Raw genomic sequence first — 27194 nt, forward strand, 5'->3', positions numbered from 1 at the left:
GTAAGGGAGACTTAACAGCAAAGGACAGAGCAATAGGAGACAGCGATCAGTCACAGGCAAGCTCAATTTCTTGTCTGTGAGTTCTGTTTTGGTTTTTTTTACTTAATATCAAACAAACAAAAACCCACCCCAAAGAGGAATTATGGTGGCTGCAGCCATTTCCCACCCCCCCGGCCAGATACCTTTTGCCCCTGCTGAGCAACGCCAGCTCTAACCCTGTCCCCCCGCACCCCAGCATTAGGTCACGGGCTGTCGCACACAGCGCTTATTTTGCTTCTGCAGAAACGCTGAACTTGCCCTTTCATTGTGCCCCACAAAGGCAAGCAATGGCCGCCTTCGGCCCAGCCAGCGGGCGGGGGGAGCATGGCTGTAGCCTGCAGGGCTCAGTAATCCAACTGAAGAGAAAATGCCAGGAGGAATGGGGACGTGTGTGCAGCTGCCCTCCCCGTCACCGCTGCTGCTCTTGGGAAGGGAGAGGAGCAGCCCCAGGGGCAGATCCCATCAGTCAGGTCGTACGTTAGATCTAAACGTTTCTCTGCCACAGCCAAAGACGCGGGGCCCAACGGCATCGCCCTGGGGGGAGGCTGGGCCAAGGCCAGCCCTGACTTGTACAAGGATGTACCCGTTCGATGCCACCCCTGCAGCTCTCCCCCTTTTACACCCATGGCCCTGTCAAAGCCATCGCTTGTATTCGCAAATTGGGACGTGCTGGCTCACGCTCCCCCTTTCATTCGAGCCAGTACTCGCAGCTACGCTCTTCCCCGCTTCCACTGGGTTTTTTCACCTCCCTGCCCCCCGTTAATGGGAAGGGAAACATAAAGAGATCACACATCAGAGGCATGACTCTCACACAAAGAAAGATGCACAAAAACAGGTGTTTGCCACAACTGTTTAGTTTTACTATTTTAATATCGTGAAATAAAAGTACAAAAAAATTTACAGGTATATTGTTTCTTACATGAAGATCGAACAGTTAACATTTGCATTTATTTTGCAGCGAAACCTGTATTCTCAGTCACAGAATGTGAATATTAGCCACTGACATCACCACTGAGCATTTCATTTTAGAAAGAAACTGCAGAGGTAAAAGGCAACAATCTTGCAAGGCTTCCTAAGAACCAAAAACCTATTCCAACTGTTAACACCAGAAGTCACGCCTCGGTAAAAACCATCCTCATCTAATACAGGTTTCACCACCTGGGAGGCTGAGAGTGTTAAGACATTGGAACTGGACGTCTCGTCTAAGGGATCGTAAATAGGGGGCTCCTTGTTTACAGGCTACCGGCATTTTGGTGTCCTGGTTCGACGCATCTGCAAAAATAAGCAGCCTGTGCACACGTATGAAAAAGAACGGGGCGAGATCACCTGCAGTCGTGACGTAGCTTGTGCTGTTTACCCCGTTTATCGCTCTTTGAAGACATGTCACAAAACTGTTGTATGTAAAGTGCTGAGAGTTCAGTAACGGGCAGTTAACTAAGCAGTAATCATTAAAAACAGGTTTATCCGAAGTGGATATCCAGGAATGCTTGCAGATTGGCGCTGCCAATTAACTGACTGAAACAAAATCCAAGACCTCACTGTACTTTTTCCGTTTCCTAGAGCATTACAGCTGCGTGTCTCCCCAGCCCAAGTCGACTTTAACTTTGTTGGCTGTACACACTGATGAAAAAGTAAACCCCTGCACTACCTTAACCTGCTAAAATGTCAGACTCCGTTTCATACACGCCCCCCAACTTTTCAGACAAGCTTTCAGGTAGAAATTTATTTATTTATGATCAAAATACTATGTCCTTTGCTGGACTGTGTGGTGCCTTTTCAAATAATTCATTTCATGAAGCATGCATGAAACCAAATTTTGAGTTTACAAATAAATAAAATGGTGCTCACCATTAGTTTTTATGTATTTTACCATTTACTGAAATGCTTAAAGTAACTCAGTCCCTTAAGAATGAACTTGGGGGTGTTTAAATAAAAAATATTTGGAAATTGAAACCACATTTAAAATTGGCAAAACTATGCTTTGTTTTTGGAAGGGTCTTGCTTGTTTCTTCTCTTTACATCCCAGTTATAAACTCTAGCCATATCTGAGGGTGTGGAATTAAGGAAACAGCTCATGCATTCAGAAAAGACAAAGGAAAGAAAAAAAAAGGGAAAAGCAGGTTTTACAGTTGGCCACACTTCACTTACGTGTAACAGTCAATACAGAAACCATTTGATGAAAGAGCTGACTTGCTGCAAAGCCTTAACACACAGGAATACTAGTAACTGGTAATAACTGCAGCATTCACACCATTTACTTAAAAACCTCCAAAAAGATATTACAAAGAAACATACTGTCAGTTTTGCTACAGCTACCCTGTTCTGATTTCAGCCAGCCTGCCGGGATCAGCTGTATTTGCCTATTTCAGGCATCCATACGCTGTCTGAGTGCTGCAGGATGTTAAGTATCAACTTGAAAAAACAACTAGTTGTGCCTTCATTTACTAAATCTAACGCTTCCGTTGACAGCTATCCTCATCATTACAACAGATTTTAAGTATAAAAAAAACTACCAAACCACACCCTCAGAGGTGGTCCATCATAGCATAAAGAAACAAAAAAGAAGGGAAGCGATACCTAATAAGGTAGCACCACGCTTGCTGCAGCCAGGTGTGCTGCTTGGAGAATATTGCGATGGCGGCTAAACCGGGTGCGATCAGTGACAGCCCCAAGAACAATATCCACACGCTCTAGAGAGGAAGGAAGAGTCGCTTTGCTTTGAAACGGCCACCTGGCCGTCAATCCACAGCACCCACCCACGCTTCCAGCTCCCTCCCAGTCTCGGTTTGCAACCACCACAGCCGGTTTCACAAGGACCCGATCACAAACACGAGCTTTGCTACATCTAACACACCAACCCTCACCGTGGCACCGGAAACAAAACATCCCATTTCATTGCCAGAAAAGGTTAGGTTCCTGAAGAGCTATAGAATTTTAAGGGCAGCCAGTCAAAGATAAAAGCATGTCGGGAAACTAGTAGTTACCTGTATGTTAGCTTTCACATACACCTCTTCCCCGCAAATAATAAAAAAAAAGGATACTGACTTCTGTAGTGGTGAACTGATCTCTAAGAAAATCCAGGTCTTCCTCTAGAAGATCAAGGTTTCTTGTGGCTGTTGACAAATTCTTCTCTAACAGAGCCTGAGCTTCATCAATATCATATTCAAGCATCACATTGGCCTAAAAGAAGAAAGATTGAGAAAGGTTTTTACTCTTGTGTTGTAAGGAATAACCCACAGCAGGCTTATTTCAGGCTGTTGTTTATAACCTATCACATCAACAAAGGCTGTCCTGACAGGCCAAGCCAACAAGATTCAGGACGAGCAAGGTCAGAATCTGCTCGAGGCCTCCACCACTTCAGTAACTGAGTAATAAACCGCTTTAGTGACTTAAAAAAGTTCTCTTCCTACAGCTAAGCAGCAAGGGATTTCTCTCCCTGTGTACTGCATTCAGCCTTTCAGGTATCAGTATCTCATCCCCATCATATTTGAAAAGTGAGAGAATTCATGTTTCTTAGCAGCACCTTTCAAGTGCCACACCACTCTAATAAACAATTTTTGTTGCATTCAAGATTAACGTTAAGATCTCTATGTGGGACGCTGACAAACAGCCTAATGGCACTGGTCGTTAACAAGAAGCATCACAGGTATTTAAAGACACAACATGCATAAAAGTCCTGTCCTATACCATGGTGGTCTTTAATCTACAAATCTTTATTTCAGTAAGAAGCTACCACATGAAGAGATAAAAGAGCAGTATGAAGTGAAAATGCACCAATGAAGCTTTGTCCCATTCAAGAACTGTGCGTCGAGCAGAGCCACATACCGCTCGCTAGCCATGATCCCAGGGAATGCTACACAGAGCTGCAAGAGTGAGATAAGCCATTCTTCTTTTAAAATACCTGGAAGACGTAGTTTCCCCAGTAATAGTAATAGGCATAGCCCAACATGCAAACTGTAAGCAACAAGGACGATAAAGGCAGAAGGCCAAGAACACCTAAATATAATAAACCGCTCGTGGCATTTCATTATAGCTTTTCTGTATGAACCATCAATAGGATGAACTTTCTCTGACATTCTGTCCCAAAATAAACCTGGGATGCTCCATGAAAGTCAATGTTTGTGAACTGTGATGACAGTCTCCTGAAAGCAACAGGCTTCAGACAAATCTTCTCTTTTTATGACAGAAAAGAAGTGGGAGTGGCTGGGAGTAACAGCCCCATCAGTCCAGAAGCTGCACATGTCAACAGTGTTTCTGTCTGAACCAAGAGGTTTTGTTTGGCAGCCAACACAGGGATTTGGGAATATCCAGGATTTACAAGTCTCAAAATAAACATTAGCAGGTTATCTCCATGTATGAGGAAGACTCTGAATACAAAATATCCCAACCTGGTATCACTTCAGTACTCAGAAACCTGCGTTCTGAGCTCTGATCCCCCCAGTCTTTAGCACAAATTTCACTCTAATGCTGGCAGGTACCTGCGAGTAACAGAAATCCCATCTTTCCCTAAAAACATGCATGAAAAGAGAAAGCAAGATGCTAAATACAAATAACGTAGAGAAGATGGGAAGCTACTTGCCAAACTAAGTTATTTTGCTGGGCACATTCCCCCCCCAGACAATGCTGGATGGCAATTTGAACCACAAAGTGATAGAAGTGACAAGGAAAACATTCATGAATATGCTTTTTGGAAAGAACAATCCAGCAAAGTTAACATTCTCTGAAGTCTTACTGTTTTACTGTTCAGGCACCAAATAAAACCAAACATGAAACCCTCACTAAACGCGTTGAAATTGTCTTGTTCGGTTTGCCCTGCTGACAGGACACAGCTCCATGATGCACACATGAACAGACTCATGCCCGTAGCCACTAGAAGAACAAATGAGACAGCAAGACTGTCTTCTATAAGTTATTTAAACAGTTTCAGAGAAAGTTCCATTTTACTTACCCCCAACCACAAACAAACTTTATCTGTAGGAGGAACTGAAGCTTTGCAGTAGAGATTATCTGCCAATAAAAATCTGGTTTCCATTGGATTTGTGGAATCCTTAAGACAAATGATAAAACTTAAAATTGCTATTTTCACTGGAAACTTATGTCAAAGACATAAAACTTACAGTAAAGAGCACACTTTTCTGCTTTTTGCCATTGATACAGTACTAACTTCGGTGGAACTCTATGTAAACTTAATTCAACACGAAAGTTAGAGCTCCAAGAATAAAGCATTTTAAAAAGATGTATTTAAAAACAATACAGAAATCTCTATAAAGAATAGAGATGAAGTCAAAGCTTAGCTGCCATCTATACACTATTAAAAGTGAAGTTTGCATTACAAACATTAACTGTTTTTGAACTAGCTTTCAAAAACTACTACATACCTTTAAAAACAATTCTGTTATTTATAAAGGCATATTAATATGCTCTCCAAAACATTTCTTGCAATGTGTTCTGTTAGGGTGGAAAGGTAGTTAGCTTTTCTCATACTCATTAGATATTCAAAATAGTTTACCTTTTTCTTCTGCATGTGTTTTAAAATTTCTAATGTCTGTTTAATTTCAGGAATCTGACTTTTTAGCCTGTGAATTAACAACAGTCATAATTTATTATTTTACAGAGACACAAAGTTTCCTAAACAAGTGATCAGTTTTATTACACAATCCAACCTCCACTTTAAAACGTGAAACTCTAACAGCTTTCCAGGCTTACAAATGCAGATTTGAAAGATATGGCATGTAAAGGCATCTCAGCTACAGCTTCACTTGCCTCTTACTGTGCTGAGGCTGATCGGTTTTCTGAAGCAGAGCAACACATACAGCTTTCAAACTGGAACAAACACGTATTAACAGCAACGGACACCTGTTTGCTAAAATGGTGTATTTTTGCATATTTCTGATCTCCCCGGAGGAGAAGGAAACCTCAGCAGAAATACAGATAAAAAACACCGTACGTAAAACAAAACAATTGCGTTTCTTCTGAGGCCCACAAACTATTCTAAGAGTTCAGAGCTACAAGCCTTGGCACTGTTAAAATGCAAGCTCTCTGCAGCGCCCAGGGCATCCCCCTCCTCGACAGCCCTTGCAGCAGCCTAGCAGAGATGCTGGCATCCGCCCGGCCTCCCAGGCCGCCCTCCTCTGCAACCAGCAGGCTCAGACAGCGGCAGCTGCCTCCAGGCGGAGATTATGAGGGGTATTTGTCCATGAAAGAAGTTTAGTCTGAATAAAACGTTACTTGAGGCTTTGATTTTAGCTTCTAAAAATTTGCTTCTCGCCTAGCTCCAGATCAAGGCCAAAGCTACTGAAGAGAGATGAGACTACCACACCAAAAGTTACAGGCTTGATACAGCAGCCATTTGACAAAAATGTATTCTTATTTACACTAGGCTGACAAAATTAAGAGACTATAGCAGTACTTCTTGGCCTTAAAGGCTAAGGACCAATTCACCAATACTGTAAATTCTTTTGCATGTAATTCTCAGGAAGAGGAAAGAAAAAAAGCTGGGCTTTCCTGAGAGTACTGCAAGCATTAGCATTCCTAACATCAACGTTTTACTTCTCGGGATACTTAAAAAACCTAGACTTATTTTTAAAGAAATAGAACTGTGCTAAACATTTCCCAATTCTGCAAAAATGATGACTTACCTCCTTTTCTTTTGAGCAAGATTAAGTTCCAAAAATTTATACTTCTGATACTGCTCATCCAACTTCTTAAGAACTACATCTGCTGTCTCATTTCCAGGCTGTTTCATAAAAGAATCTACATCTTCCTTTAAGGGGAGAAAGAAACCCTCAATGTTAGAAGAGTTTTACAGAAATCCTAGATACAGTCATGCTATCATCTTACTGCAGCTAAGTCTAGAAGGGGTTTTATATGTAAACAACCTTCTTTTTTCTTCCTGAAGTACAAAATCATATTGTTTCCTTCCTTAGTCATCTTTTCACTCCCCCTCCCCCGCCTTTTTGGTAGGGAACGAAGGATAGGTGCAAGGATTATTTTATAACCATACTTGCCAGTACCTTGTTAAGTGGTGCTTTCAGTCCTGGCCGATGTCAAACAACACCTAACGGGGATGGATATCCTCAGACCACGGCTAAACTTTGGTTTCCTATCTGTAAAGCAGGGATAATGCTTCTCTGGGGCTAATCAGATTATGAACTATTTAGGATAAGACTGATGAAGGAAACAAATCACGGCCTGATCAAGCATGTCGTGGCAGAGAAAGAGGCAAATGAGGGAAAACTGTGGTATCTGCTCAGGCAGGCTTTATGGTAGTAAACAGTTTGTCTTCAAAAGCTCCTTCTGCAGTCAGCAGGAAGCCATGGAAACCTCTAGAGAACAATTCCAGCCAGTCCTACCATCAACTGGAGAAGTAGCCAGAGAAGACAGGCCTGAGCAGGCCAGGATGCTGACCTCCGCAAGTGCCTCCTTCACACTCCCAGGAAGCAGTTCATCTGCCTGCGGGCAATGTTTTCAGCCTTGGGAAAGGCATGTCGGGCCAGATGTCAAGCATGTGCTTCTGACCTTGACAACATTCACCTACGTATAATTCAAGATGACCACACTTGTCCACTGTGGCAATTCTGTCCTTATAATAGCTCTGTAAAACCTGATGGAAGCCTACCAAAGGCCTCTTCAGCTGCTCCTTTTTAACTAGGTGTTTCCATTCCAGTAGTTTCACACCAGAAAAAGACTATAATACATTACTAAAGTAATAACAGACATATAGCTGGTTCCCTTCATTATGATGCCTAAGCTCTCTTGGCTAAAAAAACTTACTATGAAATTACTGAACCCAGTAAGAAGTCACCCACCTTCCTTATCATTATGGAAATCTGCAGTAGAAATAGGAACTCCACAACAGACCAGCAGGCAGCATGATCCAGCTGGTACAACAGAACTCAAGAGACCGTGCCTCAGACTAACTGCCTGAGGAACGCCTTAAGCTACCTCACCGACAACAGAACGAGAAGCACCTCTGCCTCCTGATGAAGCCTGTAGAGAAGCTTTAACCAAAGAACCCAAGGACAGATTCAGGCAAGTGTTGTAGAAATGAGGCCTGAGGATGTTCTGAAATGAAACTCCCTCTTGTGGAAGCCATTCTGCTCATGTAAAACACCCAAGACAGAAAGAAAAAGCAGGTGGGCAACAACCTACCCCACCCACTGCCCAGCACCCCACCTCTGCCTCAGCTAATGTCTGTTTGTACAGACAGACCCAAGTCCTCCTGAAATGAAGATGCTGAGAAGTGAATCCAGGCTGCCAGTATACTGGTGACCTCTTCCCACTACATAATGCCCCAGAGTCCAAAGTGGGCTCAGATTTACCACCTAGGTTATCCAACTACAACTTCCGAGTCCCACTGTTTGGGTTTTTGGCCCATCTTGCCCAGCTGCAAGGCTGAGACACGGTCACTTCTTTGAGCCTGAACAGAGATGGGCGCCAACGCTATTAGGACCCCTGCTTCATGGTGTGTCACGCAGTATCTCAACTGCAGAATTACCTTACCTGTTCTGCAAGGACCTGCCAAAGCTCGTCTCTATCTTTTTAAGAGGAAAATTCACTGGCAAGACACCACTGTTGTATACCGTAAAGGCAATGTAGTCTTTGCAAACTTCAAGCCAAGCCACACGAACACTCTGTAAAAGCCCTGAAATACAGCAGGACAGCACACTCCTGTGCAGCCTTATGTTTATCTTTTGAGTGATGACACAAAGAGCTGCAGGCCCTCGCTCTGCTGCTGCGGAGAGCCATCATCACCTATGGGCATATACAGAGAACAGGACAAAAGAGACATGTTTCCAGATTTGCATCCCCTGTCCTCCCACTCACACGCATGCTAAGGCAGGCAGAATAAGGAAAGGCATTGTATTTGGAAACATCTGGACAACAGCTCAAAAGAAAACAGAGTTGAAAGTTCTTTATAAACCCCAGTGAAACCTTGAGTTAGTGCTTAATGTCACTTGAAATGCAGAGAGGCACAAGAATCAACAGATCAATGCCTAAGAAAAGGCATCTGCCATAAACTGTCTGAAGAGCCTTTACTGAATCGAGACACTTAAAGAAAACATCTCTGAAGACAAGGTTCACAGTAAGACTGGCCATGTGGCAGGTGGCGGGGGAATGTCAAGCAAGTGATCAGGAAGTCTTTATCATTGTGATAACATACAATGTTTTTGAAACAAAAACCTATTTTCTCAAGAAAAAAACCTGTAATAAAAACCAGCCTTCGACACCAGCGTTTTCACTTCATGGAGCAGAATATCATTAAAAATTCCTTAGCATATACTTATTTTGTCTATCTTAACAACTACATCCAAGTACTCTATGATCATCATCAAGTATCTTTTCTTCAGAGACATCTCTATTTGATCAGAGCACTTCTCAAAACTGAGAATTAGGAATCTTCAGTGGGTTTTAGATCCAGACCTAAGGTTACAAAGAATTGAACAGAAGCACAAAACTAAGCCACAACCCCCAGAACTCCCCCAGGTCGCATGGTACAGCACATGAGATACTTCAGATGCAAGTATCAAACGGGAACAACGTGGAACCAACCATGCATTGACAGCTATCAGCATGAAAATGAGGAATGTGACAGACACCCTCAAAGTGTTCGCTGAGGATGCTTATCTCCTGTTCCCTGCCAGGGTGGCCACCTCCACTGTAGAGCCAGCATAGACTACAAGTTCTTCTCTGTCACGATGATCGAGGTCTCACAGGGCAGCTGAAGCCAGGGCCCTTTCCTTTTGCTTGTGTCTACATTAGTTTCTCATAAGGCGGTGGAAGGAAGTTGGACACAGGCAGCAATGCGTTTAACATCCCAGTAAGATCTGCCAGATCCCAACAATCATTAAACAACCTTAAAGAAAAAGTAGGGTCTGGATGCACTGAAAGCAAGCATACTGTACCCATTTGTTTACACCCTATGTTCTAGGACGGCATGTACGTAATACAAGCGCTACACTGAGAAATATCGAAATGCAAGTCAAATCAATTTATTTCTGTAAGAGCAGTCATAGCTGATCAGTCCAAACAGTTCCGGTAAAGACATCAAGACAGATCTGAGAAATAGAGATTTCAAAGTTCAAGAAAAACTCAGTAATAAAGCAGCATGACAAACAAAGCATTCAGGGCAGCCATGCGATGTTTCAAGATGACACTGAGGCTGCTGGGTATAGCCAGTTTGATCAATACTTATTGATCAAACGAAATAAAGTAGCAATCAAGACAGCACACCAAAAGCTAGCTTATAGCAGAAAGGGAACAACAGATAATTTTGACATTAAATCACTGTGCAAGTTGATGAATTTTTCTTTTCAAGGAGTCAACAGAATTATTAATGCTTGGTAAATCACTTTTTAAAGTTGGATAAACAAGTTTAGCCTGTTTTCTGAAAGACACGTGTTTTTTTGTTTCTGAGAAGTCAGGAAGCCTAGCTGGACACCGCAGTCGTGTCTGAGAGGGATTCTGCTCAACAGCCAAGAGCTAGACTATGAGGGAAGATGCAGGGAAAGGCACTAGGAGTGCCATACGGCATTATCTGAGATGAGACACAAGCGGCAACGCTGTGCTCTGTGCAGGAGGAACCCCTATAAGGAACCATGGCTTAGTATGTACGACAGGAGAGTTCACTCACAACATGCTCTTCATTGGCATGTGAGTTGGCCAGTGAAATAACACGATAGTTATTAAAACGGGGATTTGAGTTTGCTGTAAAGCGTATTAATGTCTAATAACGCCAAGGCAGAAACCAAATAAAGCAACTCGGCTATGAAAATCCTCAGGACTAAGGCACCCCGCCCCGCCGGGGCACAGGGCCCTGCTCAGTTTGCAGGAAGAGAAGCGCTCCGGTACGGGGTTCTCAGGCCGAGACCTTGGCGCGGCCGGGCCGGTAGCTCCCGCTCAGCCCCACAACCCAGCGGGGCGGGCCATCAGGGGCAGCCCCGCCGCCTTCCCCGCCGCCGCGCTCCCTCGGGCACCGCCCGCCCGCCCACCAGGCCGAGGCCCCGCCGCAGGTGCCGCCTGCACAGGAGATGGGCCCGGCTGCCCCCCCCCCCAGCCCCCCGCCAGGGCGCGGGGCGGCCCGGCCGGCGCAGCCGTCGCTCACCACGAAGACCGCCTCGGGGATGCCGAGGGGGCCGCGCTTCTCGCCCGCCGCCGCCTCACCGCACCCCGTCTCGCTGCTGGTGGCCGCCGCCATCTTGGGGAACCGACTGTGCGTGCGCGGCCTTCGCCGGGACGCCGGAGTCGTACGTCATCACGTCAGCGCCAACGACGACTCTATCCATTGGCTGCCAGGCTTTGAGTGACGCGATGACGCGTCCGCAGAAGTGAGGAGGGTAGGCGGGGCAGTGGACGGTCCCAAAGCGTCGCCCATTGGCGGGCTGGGGCAGGCGGGGGCGGGCTGGCTCTCGCTGAGGCGCCGCGCGCGGCTGCTGTTCCCGCCCGCCCGCCATGGCGGCGGCCAGGTAAGAGATGCTGAGCGCCCTGCCCGGCCCCGGCGGTAGCCCGAGAGAGAAGGGAGACGGGCGGGTTAGTTTTTCACACTCTACTCGGGCCTAGGGAGGAAACACTGTTGTTTCCAAGAGCAGGCGTTTACTTCTGGTCTGCCTCTCTCACGTTCTAGTACAGCTCGTATAACACAAGCAAAATGTGCATGTGTAATACAGAAAACAATAGGAAATAAAAAGGCAGGTTTTCCTGTTCCTATTTTCACACAACTGTGTGAAACAGTCGGGCCTGGTCCAGGAACTCCACAGCTTATCCTTGCTGCCTAACTGCTGTATGACCAGGAGGAAGCTTATGGCTGGCAGTGACACAGCAAGAATTCACTGTTAAAGAGCCCAAGCTCCTACTGAAAACAAATCGCTACAGCTCAATGAAACAAAAAAAGCAGCCATTAAAAATACTGGTCTTCAAGGCTTCTATTTCAGAAATACGAACCATCTGCAGAAGGCAGACCTTAGTAGCATGTCTCTTCCAGGCCCTTAGCGCTCTGCTGAAATGGTGCCTGGTGAGGGAATTACTATAGGCAAGGTAAACCAAAACAAAAACACCTTCCCAAAATGCAAGAACGCCCACCCGCGGTCATCAGAAGGCTCTCGAGCAGCTACAAGCAATAAACACTCCACAATTAAACGTTTTCATGCTGTTGATTTCCAATCTTGAGCTGTTCTACAGTGTAAGGTGTAGCTCCATGATAAAAGCCCTTACACTTGCTACACTATAGCAACTCTACAGGTACAAAATTTACGAGAAAGCCAAATATTTAACTTTGTGTCGGTTAAGGCCTATTTCCCATTTGGATGCAGTGAGACACCCCACAAGTCGCCCCAACGTGACACACAGAGCTTTGTGTCTTCCCCTCCATTGCCCCCTCAGCCATGTCCCATTACCCTGCACAGGAAAAACCAGTCACTACTTCCCAAGGGAAAACTGCATCAAAGGAAAACTTGTCAGCTGATGAAGTTAAGCTACACTGGTCACTTAAGACATAATACCACATGAAATATAAATGCAGAAGAGTGACAAACTAATCAAGCACCCCCATTCAGCTGTTGCTATTAGTATCATGGAAAGCCTTAGGCCTGAGAACACGTTAAAGAATGATCACATACACACACACACACACCTTGTATGTGTCAAAGTTTATTTTTTTCCAAAACTTGTTTCATCAAATAATTGGATATGAGCAGTTTTTAAAAAACAAACAGTTTGTGTATTAACAAATCATGAAGTTCCACAATTAAAATATCACCACAGCCAGTCTTGTGCTTAGGCTTCTTTTTTAAAAAATTATTAATTCATAGAACATAAACCTTCAAAATTTTTTTTCCAGTTTGTGGCTAGTGTATTTTCCACACATTGTGTATTCTTATAAAATGAAGGAACTTATGTAAAGGAACAAGCTGTACAAGAATACATCTGAAAAAAAGCCTGAACAACCTAAATTATAGTAGCTCCTTTTAAATAAATATCCAATAAAAGGCACAAACCTGTTATGGGGAAAAACATAACATACAAAACAAGACCTATTAAATAAATAATGTAAAGTGTGGGTTGGGGTGAGGGAAATCTGTTCCAGCACCTATTTTGTCATTGCTCCAAGATGAAATTCCAGCCAAAGGTTTGGTAAAGGATTAAACTTAATCACAAGGATACACATTTGAGAGATACTGAAAGATTTGATGTTACAATTCCTGTTGTAACTGTACCAGTTACTACAATCTCTTTAAATAAATGATCATGAGAATCTGCATAAAGCAGTGATGCAGCGATGTATATATATATCAATGCAAGTCAGATACATCTTCAGAGTAAAAGCAACAGGTTTTCTATATTCCTAGCTATCAGTAATGTATAAATGATAACATGTACAGTTTCCATTGCTCAAAAATATAATCTTTTAAATGGAAATGACTGATACACAGTGCCTTTAGATGTTGTCCTTACAATACAAACTACCCAAAACAAAGTTTTCCTTTTTATGTACAAATTAAGCACCGATCCACAGTGCATACTATTCTAATCATAACCCCACCCTCCCTGCCACACATCAAAAAACCCAGATGGGGATACACCCTGTACTCAATCTTTTAGTCACAAGTTTTTTTGTTGTTGGGGTTTTTTTGTGGTTTGTTTTTTTTTTTTAAACAAAAGTCCATTTGTTATTTTTACCTACAAGTATTCCACCACTACGTGCACAGAACTGAGATTTCTCTAGGACATGTGTCCAAAATTAAAAAAAAAAAAAATATAAACTCAATAACTTCTTGGAGGAAAAGTCAAACTATATCTAGAGAACATTAGAAAACCCCAGTCATTTAAAAAGAGATACACTTTCAAGTCCAACAGGCTTAACACAATCAACCTTTCCAAATTCCCCCAAATTATGGTATATCCCATGAAAGACAGCCTCCCCGCAGCAGCATGAAGTCCCAACAGTTAGGCTTGAATGACCCACTGAAGTACAGCAATGCAAAGTGCACAGCATACTTCAAGTCTTCCTCCTTGTTCAGACAAACATGGAATGACATCTTAGTTATCTGCTTTCTGAAGTATTCAGAACAGGATTCTGATCAAACGAGTCAGAAGGAAACAAAAGGGAAAGTCACATTTATATACAACTCTTCAGTGTTTTACTCATCACAACTACTATTCGCAACTCTTGCGGGCTACTACAGTTACCCTCAAGAACAACCTTTGTCTTCAAAGTGGTTTTTTTTAGAGAACGAGTTCTGAGCCATAAAAGCCTTGACAGCATCCTAAATCCTTGGTTTTTTTACTTCTAATGTATGAACTATGTTATTTAAAACATGGTACTCTGCCATTTTATGCATTCCAATATGTGCACAAGGAAGAGGTTGGCAAAAAGCAGTCCTGTGCACTTCTGTGCAGAGAGAAGTGTGTAAAGCATTCTTTCCTTCATCAGGGTAAATCTAGAAACCTTGTTTTAATGTATCAAACATTCTGAATGAGACTAAAGGTAGTTTATAAAGTTTTTAGGATGTACTTTGTGGCTGTTTCTCCTTTTTTAATACTAAATAAATTGTTATCAGACAGCTTTCCTACAAGAAAGCATACCAAAGAACCATTAAAAAATCCAGGGCAAATCAGAAGTAGTACAAACTATACCTAGTACTAAATCCATTTCTGAGCAAAGTGCATTCCAGATACTCAGAATGATCTGAAATAAAGTTGTAACAAATATATACTGTTTGCCAGGCATGTATTTGCATATTTTATTAAAATAACAGATTATTACTGTCACAACTCAGTGTGAGAAAGAGACCTAAGAGCTTACAGTGCTAGAAACTACCTGATTGTAGCGCACTCAGCTCTGTCATTAATGCCCAGACATTTATTACTACATGTACTGGTCTAATTTGAACTCAAGACTTCTCAATCCTGAATAAATCAATGGAATTCACTATTTCTTAAATAAACAGTCCCCTCAACACAATGACCCATTCTAAATGGCATCTATTCCCTCATCATATGGAGGGTAACGATAGGCACTGAAGAACTCATTGGCTTAAAATTGTACAATTGTTCAACCCGGTAAAGGCGGATTAAAGCTTGAAGCCCTTTGCAATTCAAATTTGAACATTAAATTACTATATACCAGTCCAAATCCTTTAAAAAATAGTAATAATAATAATAAAAAAAAAATCAATACCCATTCAGAAACTCCGAGTTTTAAATTTCTGCAAGGTTACATTACGCAGGATGTTAGTGGTTATAGATTCCAAGGGTTGGAGGGTGGTTTTTAAACTTTGCTTCTTTTGAGTTGTTTCAGTTGGCAAAAATATTTCCATAGGGTTAAGAAATACTACTTTTGCAGTCTTTGGACAGAATTAAGCGTTTAGAAAACGGGAAGGCTTGTTCCCACTATGAGGAAAGTGCTGTATTTTAGAAGTTCTCTACAGGACAGTTTGACAAGATTCTCAGGCCTATTTTTTTTTTTTTTTTTTTTTTTTTTTTTTTTTTTTTTACAGTAAAAGAGTCAGATATCTTTCTCCAATTACAGACTCCCCAAAAGATAAAAGACATGCTACTCTGGAGTTCTATTTATTGTAACAATAGAAAACTATTCATGTTTTTTGAAAACTCAGCTTTAATATTAATCATCAGTAGAAGTCATTTTACAGGAGATCTTTTCATTGTATTATGCCACAAAACTTCTGGAAGAAAGGTTGCTCCCAATTCCACTTACTTGTTACTAACTTTTTTTTTTTTAATGCTATCACTTTTTATCAGACATTGAAAAATACAAGATAAGGCATTTTCACAGCCGATTTCCGTTTTGGAGGAAGATTGTTAAATACAAAAGACGTGCCAGAAGTCTATACACATCTGGCCCATCATGAATAGCATACTTCATAAATTAGTTGATTTAAAAGATTTTCATCTCAAAAAGAGTCCGGATTTCTTAACATAGCATTTTTACCTTGGAATTACTACAGAAGGAAAAAAGATTACTGCAGCATTAAAGAAAAGATTATCTCAAAGTTTGCACATATTTACACATTTAAAAATAATTACTTTTATATGGTTTACAACTAGGTTCTTATTTCAGAAAAGCAGCACAAGCTATTCTCTACAGCTGGATAATTTCAATATAGTTGCCAGTTCACAAGTGTCAGCACTATTGCAAGGTTTGCTTCTTTTCACCTAATGGACTTTAAAAAAAAAAATTGGATCTCTTGCCTCTTTTGCAGTTAGCAACAAGATTTTCAAATCGCTCCCATTTGCTGCTATTGGGGATACCTACATTCACTGGCTCCCAAAGCTACTCTTCCTGGAGCTATGAAAGGTGCTACCTGCAGAGAAGATACTCACTGGAAGTGCAGCTAGTATCATCTGCAACTATTACCTGCACATGCTGTTCTGTAACACACTTGTTTCTCCTACTCCATCACAGACTTTCAACCCCTATCAGAGCCTGGCTCTTTCAACTAGCCGTCTAACACTGACATACCAATGGAGCAATTTATTTTTTTTATCTCTATATATATGTAATATGTATATATCTTGTTGATTCACAGCATTTCAAACTCACATTATAAAGTCTGCAAATTACTATAAGCTATTTTAATGTGAAAAGCTGTCTGATTTCACACAATATTGGCCTTATGATAATGCAAGCATTGCTCTATCAGAGTATTTATTAGAGCACATAAAAATTTTATTGCTCAACTTCATTTGTGTTGTGTCTTGGTTACAACAGCCACAGAATTTATGGAGAAAATAAATAGGTTTGTCATCCTTCCTAACGTAATCCACTGATGACTAAGGTTGTAGAGCAATCATGTAACCCCTCTTCTCAGCTTTAAAGGTGATAATCCAGCTTGCACCTTCTGAGTCAACCTCAATAAAATACAGTTTTCTGCTGAGCAGTTAAAAAAAATAATCAGTGAACAAACATGACTTCACACTGCAGTGACTGTTATAAACAAGAATCTCTGAAGCATTGCAATTCAAAATACTATTGTATTATACAGGGAAGAAACAGTTGCCCTGTTCAGGAATATGTCATGGAAAGATTGAAATTCAGTCTTTTCTTTTTTTACCAGTATTTGGTTGTTCTCACATCTTGCTGCTTTGGCGGTTCTACATAAACTGTATCTGTGAAGTAGAGATTACATATTAATGCCACTTACATAACACATGGTTTCTCAGTGTTTCAGAATTATGAATCTATTCAACTGCCTTGTTACTTGTAAATTAAGACTATAGGTTTTGGCACTTTAAAAAAATCCCCAAAGAACATTAAGACCAACATATTTGGATGACAGGAGTACACAGTTTCTTCAACTTGAATGATCTCTTATCTGTGCATTTTTCACTTCCCCACTACCTGACCCTTCAGAAAGCTTTCACCACTGCACTAAGCCAGGGATCCAGCTAATGTGTAGAATTTAGACTTCCTATGACATCTTCACCACTCCCATTTTCTTAATATTGACACATATTAAGAAGTTAGTGAGTAAATCTCAGATTTTTACTTTCTTCCTTGCTTCCTACATTTGCATGGTCTCACCATCTGAATTTGCTTCCTTGCCAGCGAAAGCCGTTGCCCTTGACTGAGTAACCCCTCACTTGCAAATGCAGAAATACATTAGTAGCACGTCAAGAAACACTTGGTTGCTTTTTACCAAGACTGAAGTTTCAATGTGATCTCAAGATTAAGGAAAACAGTTCACCTGAGTTTCAGAAACAGGTGCAAAAGGATTTGTTGGCCTTAGACCAGGCTGTGTATACATCATTGACTGGGGTGCCATCAAAGGAGCAGCTCCAATCTGAGGAGGTACCTGTTAGAAAAACAAAAACCCCACAAAACATGTATATAAAATTCAAACTAATTATGGAACATGCATCTTTGCAAATTGTAGACACATGCAGACATAGTAAAGTCAAAGCTTTAAGTTTTATACAGCAAGTTTTTTTAAGAGTAAGCTCTTCCAATGCAGAGTGTGGAAAAAGCTATCATATTTCACACACTACTGACCTGAAGAACATTACATATACGTTGCAGGATGCTTTGAGCATAATGATGCCTGCCATGAAACTCACTGGAGGACACAACTAGGTTTTTCAGGAATACAAGACAATCACATTTCTTACCATTCCATATACAGGCACTTGAGGTGTGGTCAATGGGTATGTGATAGGAGCAGGTACCTTCAATCAAGAAAATTTTAATGTATTTTAGATAAGCTCATGCAAACTACTAATATACATATAAAACTGTGAAAATACATACTTTTCAATACTTAAAATAACCAACATATTTACAAGAAATTGACTTACATATCCAGGATAGTGTACTCCATTCTGGCACAGCAAAAGGAGTAAGGACAGAAAATTATTTAAGAGGTATTAGAACTGGAAATTCTAACCAAGGGGTGGATTCAAGTCCATTACCATAACTGTCTGTAACTATGCTCAATTCGCTTATTAAAACAATTAAAGTGGGAGGAAAAAAGTGCAAGGACAGTAAGATCAGTAGCTATGCCTGTTAACTTGGTTAGGCTCCCTGCCTAGAAAGCTATCACTAGAGTAAGACTTACAGCAAAAATAGATGTTTTACTAAAATCTAGCCATTTGTGTAAGAAGCTTTTAGAGGGCATGTGATGCAATATTCCTTTTTCCTCCCATTATGTGTGAGAAGGGCATAGAAAAAAATGAGGAAGCCAGTGACCATTCAGCTTAAGAAACAAATAGCAATAGAGGCTTAGTCTGGTAAGTGTTGCTCACATACTAATTTCTGATGTCTGTAACATATCACGGTACGAAAAAAGAAAAATGAAGAACATCTTAAGCCAGCAAAATAAGTTATACCAGGCTATATTCACAGGCACAGTGACGCATGCACTTCATATTGCCATGCATTGTTAAGTAGTGCTAATTATATTAAAAATGGAGTGCTAGTTAAAATACTTCACTGTGAAAGACTATGCAGACTATACGTGAATTGGAGGGTTAGTACTCTTAACTGTCCCAGCCAGGTCTGTGGCATTCAGACCTTTGTGATACTGGGACACTGATTTTAAAGATGCTTATAGCTGAGCTAGTTCTTTGCATCATTAATTGTTGGAATTCCAAGCAAATGAGTGATCAGATACCTGGCATAAAGCACTCAAATGCTTAAACCAGAAAATATTAAACACAAACACATGAAATAAAAACACACAACCGAAATCCAGTGATCAATGTGTGCTAAGGTGCCCTCTACCTTTCAAAAATAAGAATGCATCAGCACATGTTCTAGAGCACAGAGGGGCTAAAAAGATTTTATGGTCTCAGAAGTCTCTCATAAAAATGCTATACAGCTGAGCGATCCTCTCATCTGAATTTGTGAGTTTCATTTTTTAGTCCAATACTGGATTGAATATTCTATTCAACTTTGATAATTTTGAATAAGCATAAGATCATCACATAAGATGAGGAAAATAGGCATTACAGGCAAAGCTATTCTTATTGGAAAATAAAGTCAGACAGCAGCCCAAAATTCATAGCAAATGTGGCAATTACCCTATTTGTACATATAACTGAGATGACCATTCTACTTCCCTCTAAGGCAGCTATATTTCAGAAGTGGTTTGTATTTGTATGAATATATATGAATAGAAGATACTTGAAAAATCCCCTTTAAAGGCATAGGAAAAGTCAGATTCCTAAAAATATCCCTCCAAGAAATGAAAATTCTTCATTTAAGTAAAAGAAACTTCCACTTAGTATTTTGCACTGTATTAAAAATATGAAGTTCCTGTTGAGCATTACCAACAGACCGAAGTGCTGCCTGACCTGATAATTACGGTGCCTTGTAGGGGTTGCAGCATTTCATGTGGTAAAACTGAAAAAGGAGCGAAGACTGGAAGGAACAGCAGCTTTGCCCTTGAAACACGTTCTTACGATTCTTAAAGGTGCAGGGGGGAGAGGGTAGTAGCATCTCAAACATGCACATCAAATTTTCTGGTTTGGGGTTACTTGTTTCAATTCAAAAAGAACTTATGAACTGAGATAAATAATCAGCCTTTCACTTGAGATGCAAGTCTTTAATGGACAAGTTTTAGAGTGAGGGGAAATAAAGCATACTAAAATCTCTACCTCATTTAGTTTGAAAAATGATCCCACAAACATTCCCCCCTGCACCCAGTCTTGTCCCAAACAGCCTTTGCTATTCTTTTTAAACTAATTCAAGCACGGAAGTAGCATTTGCTAGAACGAAGCGTGATTTCAATAGTACAGGAATTACCACGTGTGGAATAGTGGGTAAGGGAGTAGGGTTCCATGTGGTCGATGTGCTTGTTTTTGCTTGCCAGTTTGTTCCACCAGTAAGTTTTTTCTCTGTAGGCTGTGTCCACTGCATATCTGATCTGAAATGAAACTGTGGTGTTAGTTTTCAGAGAGTCTGGGGGTTCTGTTTTGTGTTAAATGTAAACTATCATTACTGCACTGTACAGCATAATGATTAATCGGAGTTTTATGCAACTGCAAGATCTTTTATAGTGTTTCATAAAAATACTTAAATAAAAATATGACAATTGCAAAACTAATTAAAGTGAATTGCTTCAAAAGTTAGGGTTGACCATGTTATGGTGACTGACCACAAACTCACCGTTTCAGTGCTGTTCTTGGTACCAGATTACTCTAAAGAGTTGAGACTCTTTCCATGTTAGTGGCTGGTAAACTGTGCTAGAGACTACCAAATAGTTGTGTAAGAATATTATCAGTACATATACGCACTTACTTTTTGGATGGAGTTCCTCCAAAGCCAAGGTCTGGGGGGGAAAAAGGAACAGACAAAATAGCCCTAAGTATTTTTGATTGGGGGGGGGTGGGCGGGGGAGGTAGGGGAAGCTTGTTTTCAGTAACAAATGGTAAAGTTAAATTTAAAAGCTTCACACTTACTTCCCACTAGATTAGCAAGTGAAGAATCAAGATCATTTGCCAAAATTTTTCCGCTTTGCTGGTTGGCTAAAGCGGCTCTTTGACTTTGTGGTGGCACTGTAGGTTGCAATACCTCATCTAGAAAGTTAAAAACTAAACAAAGAACATAAACAAAACAGTTACATTGCATTTAATGAAAGACATCCATAAGCCAGAGACGTATTTTCTTTATAGAACACATAGTTTGAGTATTTATATGTGGAGGTTCAACGTGCTGGGAGTGTTTAAGGCTGAGGTAGAAGCACAGTTTAACCTTTTATTTTTTTATGGATTACTATATTGTAGCTATTAATCTAGTAGAATCTTTAATTTTACTTCAGCAGTAACTGACGGTATTTTTAAATTAAGATGAACCTCCCCTAAAACTGAAGAAAGAGCTTGTTAAAGATAGTTTCAAAGCGTTCTTGTAACACAATATACCAGTAATTTCATGATACAGTTAGTATTCTGAACGTACACAAGAATTCCTTTGAGACATGTTCCTAAGGACTTTAAATATATAGCAAAATAGCACCAATCAAGAGAAAGATCGTAACTCAGCTATTCTCCAAGCAACACAAAAATACAAAACTAGTTGTGTGTATAAGTGTAACACCTCTCAATTAAGTTAGAGGAAGTCATTATCATGTATCAAGAAAGAACACTGAAGTCATAAGCACTGAAAACAGATTAACATAAGCTTACCAGTTAAGAGATATCCAGCGGGCCATGTTCACAGAGTTCATTCCCCCAAAAAGAGAGGAAACCATTATTACACAGTATATGAGATTACTCAAAGCTATTCTTTTAAAGTAAATAACTACAATTGAACTGATTGCCTGTTATCTTATAAGCTCTAAAATAAGCTTGCAAGTATTAAGTTATTAAATTTTGAACTGCAATAGCAATTAAAGCAACTGTTGCCTGTAGGGTATAAATTAGTCATAAGCTAGTTCTTACCACTTGTACTCTTGTACTCTGGTGCTGTAGATTTTCCTCCAAAAACAGCATCAAAGTCCACATTAATTGTTGAAGAAGTGGTACTCGAAGGAGCTGAATGAAGAGGAAAACCTGAAAAAAAGTTTAGAGTATTCAAATACATCCATGCAATAATACCACTTATTATAGTGAAACCATAAAGTTTTAAAAAGAAATAAAAATCAAATTACCATCAACAGTCAGAGGATGATACACAGAAGGATATGTAGATTTATGACTACTAAAGTCATCTTCGTAAAAAGAGAAAAGAACATAAGATCAGATTAAAAGAGAAAAAGGAAGAGGGGATGCAAAAATTAAGTCTGCAGTTAAAAATTAAGAATTTTCAGTAGTAAAAAAGGATTTTTTTAAACAAATTTGAAAAGCTCAACTCCTGCATTCCCCACTACAAAAGAGAAAGGAGGTTGCAGTTTGAAAGAAATCAGCAAAAATTCCAGCAACATTGCAAGCCTTAAGATGTCTAGGTTGGGCAAGCTGAACAAAATAATGAGTTATTTTAAGCTTAAGAGATAAAACTTTAGGGAAACATATAATTTACTACATCTGGAATTAATGAACCATTTTCACTTGTTAATAAAAAGTGAAGGTCGGTCCAAACCGCAAAAAGGTTACATGGCCCGATTTATTAGCATTATTAGCTCCAGTTGCAAAGAAATTACATGGGTTTTGTTTGTTTGCTTTTTTACCACTAAACAGTTCCACCGTTTGTTTGGAGGAAAAAGTAGAATTGATGAAAGGAGTGGTAGATTTTACAGCTTCTTCAACTGGCTTCATATCAAAGATGTCCAGATGAGGTGGAGAACCAACACAACCATTTGAGGACGAGAAAGGACCTTTCAGATGCAGAGTGAAGGAAAGAATACAGAGTACAAATAATGGAAAAGAAAAACAGACTGAAATGACTGCATATGAGAATCTCTAGACAAAGTCAAACTGTAAATATTCCACCTAGTGATCAGCCCATTAAAGATACAAATTCTTAGTTTTAGATAAAAATCCTGACAGCTCTCATTATTTAGGGAAAATAATTCTAGTATTGCCATTGGGTGGGAGGGGGGAGAATGACAGAACATTTATCAATCAAAAAAGTTAGATACTACGTTTTTGGCTTCAAGAATCTACTTTTTAAATAGCACGTAAGGGTATAAATTCCCCTATTAAAATACCACACTTACAATGGTGTTAACATTGTTTTAATTCAGCATTTAAGACATTTCTTTGACATCTATCCTGATTATTCTTTGGAGGGATGGGTGAAGGTACAGAGAATGCTGTGCCCAAGAAACTGGGAACGACAGCTTTGTTATAAGAACTTTGAAGTCACCACCACATTTTAAATGAAAAGTATATTAAATATCACTTAATGGAATGGAAATACTAGTCCAGCATATTTGCAGTTACATCTGCTTAGCTTATATTTCCCAGCATTTTTAAATTTTGATTTTTGGTTACATTTCCCGTCCCCTTCATTGAATAGCTCCTTCATTCCATTTACTGCACATTGACACTACTGCCATGTGTTAAAAAAAAGTAACATTTCAATAACAGTTTGCCAGACCTTTCAGATAACTTCTTTTATATTCTTTCAAGGATAGACACATTTGGATGCAAAGTAATTAAGGTTTAAGATGTAGATTCAATGAAATATGAATCTGTGTTTTATTTTTGTATTCTAAGAATTCACCCATCATTTAGACAATCAAATCATCGCATCAGCTCACCTCCCCAAGCGCTGCTTGTTGATGTTGATATAGCTGGAGTACTCTGCACAGTTGGAACAAACGCAGGCTGAAGATCGAAAAGATCACTAGAAAGGTTGGGCATGCTGAATAAGGAGAGAGAAACTGTGATAAACATGATACGTAATAGGCATTGTATTCTTGTGTTACCTGAACATTCATACCCATCTCCCTTTCTCTTTTTCATTAGTAGCCCATCTATAATAGTGGTATGAAATAAAACTAGTAATTAAGCACTTCTTATTGACCGATACCGAAATTCCTGTGAATACACCAGGAAAGCATCCGCCAAAGGTTATTCTTGAAAAGTACTTGAGAAGTAACCAGGATCAGTGCTTTGCAGTTGATTTTGGAGCCAATGCAGTAATTTCTGCTTGGTTCAGAAAGAGTAGGTCTCTCTCACCTATTTGTTGTGGGTGCTGGTACTGCAAAGAGGTCAACAGCTACAGTGGTATTCACACTTTTTCCTGATAAGGTGCTTGGGGATGCTGATGTGGAAGTGGAATTTGATACTACAGAAATCTCTCTTAATCGCTGCTCCTGAAAGATGAGATATACAGTTCGCATTTTAGTTTTATTACTTTATTAACCCTTCAGTCCTGAAGACTTTTTCCAAGAAGAAATTTTAATTATGGTCTTAATAAATAAAACACTTATTCTTCTGTAAAGTCCTGAAAACAGAAAGATGATTGAAATTAGAGCTGAGTTTTTTTTTTTTAATAAAGCCTTTAAAAATCAAGGTGAGACTTGAGGTTTTAAGTAATTATTTTTTTTAAATTATAACTGCTTAAAAGTAAAACACTTCTAGTCAAGCTACATGTTCTAGGCTCCCTTCACAGTCACTCAGAGAAACAAGCCAATGGACTTTTGTTCAGGAAGACACATCTCTACTGTTAGGATCTCTTCATAGTTCAATTCAGACATTCAGAAGTCAAAATGACAATGTGCATCCTATTAACATCCATGTGGTGCTGCTCTTAAACCAGTAAAACAAAAATCTAGTTTACATTGTTAATTTTAGGTTTACATCCCTCATTACTTCTAGATATACCTATTGCATTTATACAGCACAGGTGTATGTTTTACACTGCTTACGTTCCTCAAGGAAAACATTGCGTGAGCTTGCAAGCTTCCCCACCCCCTAAATGAAAATTTGTATCAACCGATTTAATTATTCAGTTACAACAGCTACAAGTCCTATTATAGTAGAATTGGGACAGTGAAGAGGGGAGACATCTGATGCAACTCCTGAAAACACATACCAAAAATCCAACCCAACAAAAACAAAAACAAAAAAACCCCAAACAACATCACAACACATGCTGAGATTCAAGTGAGGCAGCAGGCAGCAAGGTACACTAAGACTGTAGTCTAATAGCAAAAAAACCTGCTTCACATTGATTTGAAAAATATGCCTTACACCAAGTCAGGAAAGTGGAAAATCTCCAACAGACTTCTGTAACTCCAGAGCTAAAAATCAACTCTGCATTACCATCAAAGTTTACTTTCACACTCCAAATAGTGTTAAGGCTCTCATAACGTGTCCTCCAGATGACATGAGCAGAGTTGCTTCATTGTTTAGCTGTGTCTAGAGATGTTAAAGCAACACAAGAAAAATTCCCAACTGCCCCACTTTTGTGTGCCTGAGACATGACAGAACTACAGATTTAGCTTTCAGCAAGAGAAGCATCTTGCCTTGTTTGAGATTTTATACTGTTACTGTATACGTTCTCAGGAAACAAAGTATTATAAGCGGGTTAAAAGGACCTGAAGGACCAGCATTCAGGCCTTAAGAGAGGGATGTTACTAAGAGGACTACTCAGCAAGTAGTAAAGCAAAGCAAAGGAAAGCACATTAAGGATCCAAGAGAGAATACACAGATTTTCAAATGTGTAACTCAAAGTCCATAAATTATACCTAAATACATATGATTTCAAACAGTTGTTAAAACTAAATCTTAGAATTATAAATAAGAACAGTTAAACGTGAGCAGAACTATAGCATATATTCTCATTATGAGCAACATCACTGAAGAATCACACTTAAACGATATTCCATACATCATGGGGAAAAATAATTCCCTCGGACCGATAACCAGTCTTACAATAGCAATGCTGTCTGTTCAGCTGCTGAGATACGACCTAGAATTCTTGTATACTCATTTTGTGAATCTTTGAGATAAATAACAATCTCTTTTAAGGAAGAATATAAGTCATTTTTATCAGCTGTCTGCTGTTCAAATCATACTCCTGGTAGAAGGGTCACCACATATTGACAGCCATCATACCTGCATCCTACGGAATCATGCCTTAGCTTCTCTTAAGACAAGAGCTCCCTCACCACACACCATTTTAAGCCAATCTTGATTTTTTTAAAAAAGTCTCAGAATACAAGCTTGTAAAAAAAAAAAAAAAAAGTACCTTAAGTGCCTGCAGTCTAGCTTGTTCCTCTTCCAATGCCTGCTGCTTTTCTTTCTCATCCATCCTGCTAAATGACATTCCTGTATTGGCAAGCGTGGAAACAGCACTGGATAGGGCACTAGCTCTAAAAACAGTAACAATTAAAAAAAGTTTTATTAAGAAAAAAATCAGGTATACATCACATAGTTTAATGACCAAGTGCCTTATCTACTTGCGTGTCATTCCCCCTCCACTCCAGTCTCTTCTTCACTTGCTCTCTGACACAGAAAAGCTGACACCCCAATAATGAGGAAGTTTGGTGAAAAAGCGGCATGGGTACACAGGATTACTGCCTCAAGTTTCAGTGGGTAGGAACTGGAAAGTGCAGAACACCAGTTGTCTTTTTTCTTTAGGGTCACACAGACTAGACTGGAATTCTATTCTATTCAAGTGGCAGAGGCACAGAAAGCTTGCTTCTATTTATTATACGTATAACAGTAAACAAAGCACAGAAGTTATTCCCTATATAGTATACTTCTTAGCAGAATACTGTGGTAGTAAATCTTCAGATACTTGCAGAAAAAAATAAATCTGAAGAGCAAGACTCACAACTCAGGAACGTCGCTTACACTGATACATTTATCAATATATACGAAGTGTCTGGGGGAGAATGCTATGCCAAAAGATCTCTCTCACCTTTCAGTCCGAAGTACTGTTCGTACATATTGATACCATACTTGACAAAAAGAATAACACAATTCCTGTCAGCACAAAGCATCTAAGTTGATATGGCTGTTCTGATAAGGTACTAGAGACCTTTTATAAGCAGGTTAAGATAAATTCATGGTCTGTCAGGTAGATAAAGATAAATACTGTCCTATCTGGGTAAAAAGAGTCTCAAAACCCAAATACCTTAGAAGTCTTATAAGCCAAAGGACAAGTAAAAGCTAAAAAGAATAATATACAACGTCTCAGCTCAGTGGTTTATTACAGCATAGTAAGTCTGTCAGAGACATAGGCAGACATACCTAGATTTCAAATGTGACTAAGCTATCAGACTACTCGCTAGAGGCTTCATTTACACTTC

At 39.9% G+C, this 27194-nt stretch overlaps 2 protein-coding genes across 2 annotated transcripts in view; both read right to left on the reverse strand.

Annotated features, from left to right (window-relative positions):
• Positions 1–1908: 1908 nt before the first annotated feature.
• On the reverse strand, positions 1909–11236 carry VBP1 (VHL binding protein 1; the record flags this gene model as incomplete). The annotated part of the gene is made up of 6 exons (XM_082004224.1): positions 1909–2084; positions 3081–3219; positions 4988–5086; positions 5549–5615; positions 6678–6802; positions 11144–11236. The coding sequence occupies 6 exons, from the start codon at positions 11234–11236 to the stop codon at positions 2014–2016; spliced, it is 594 nt and encodes a 197-aa protein (XP_081860350.1). The 3' UTR covers positions 1909–2013.
• Positions 11237–17723: 6487 nt separating this feature from the next.
• LOC309408359 (phosphatidylinositol-binding clathrin assembly protein-like) overlaps positions 17724–27194 on the reverse strand; it is a gene marked incomplete at both ends in the record, with an annotated part of 28480 nt that continues 19009 nt past the window's right edge. The window contains 12 exons of the mRNA XM_082004170.1: positions 17724–17849; positions 18163–18219; positions 18349–18372; positions 20297–20417; positions 20792–20822; positions 20953–21069; positions 21931–22041; positions 22140–22199; positions 22656–22802; positions 23691–23794; positions 24112–24248; positions 26129–26252. Coding sequence (XP_081860296.1) covers positions 17724–17849; positions 18163–18219; positions 18349–18372; positions 20297–20417; positions 20792–20822; positions 20953–21069; positions 21931–22041; positions 22140–22199; positions 22656–22802; positions 23691–23794; positions 24112–24248; positions 26129–26252 — 1159 coding nt within the window. The remainder of the gene's footprint in view (positions 17850–18162; positions 18220–18348; positions 18373–20296; positions 20418–20791; positions 20823–20952; positions 21070–21930; positions 22042–22139; positions 22200–22655; positions 22803–23690; positions 23795–24111; positions 24249–26128; positions 26253–27194) is intronic.

This window comes from Phaethon aethereus (assembly GCF_964289735.1).
Source record: "Phaethon aethereus genome assembly, chromosome: 10".
Classification (NCBI taxonomy): Eukaryota; Metazoa; Chordata; class Aves; order Phaethontiformes; family Phaethontidae; genus Phaethon; species Phaethon aethereus.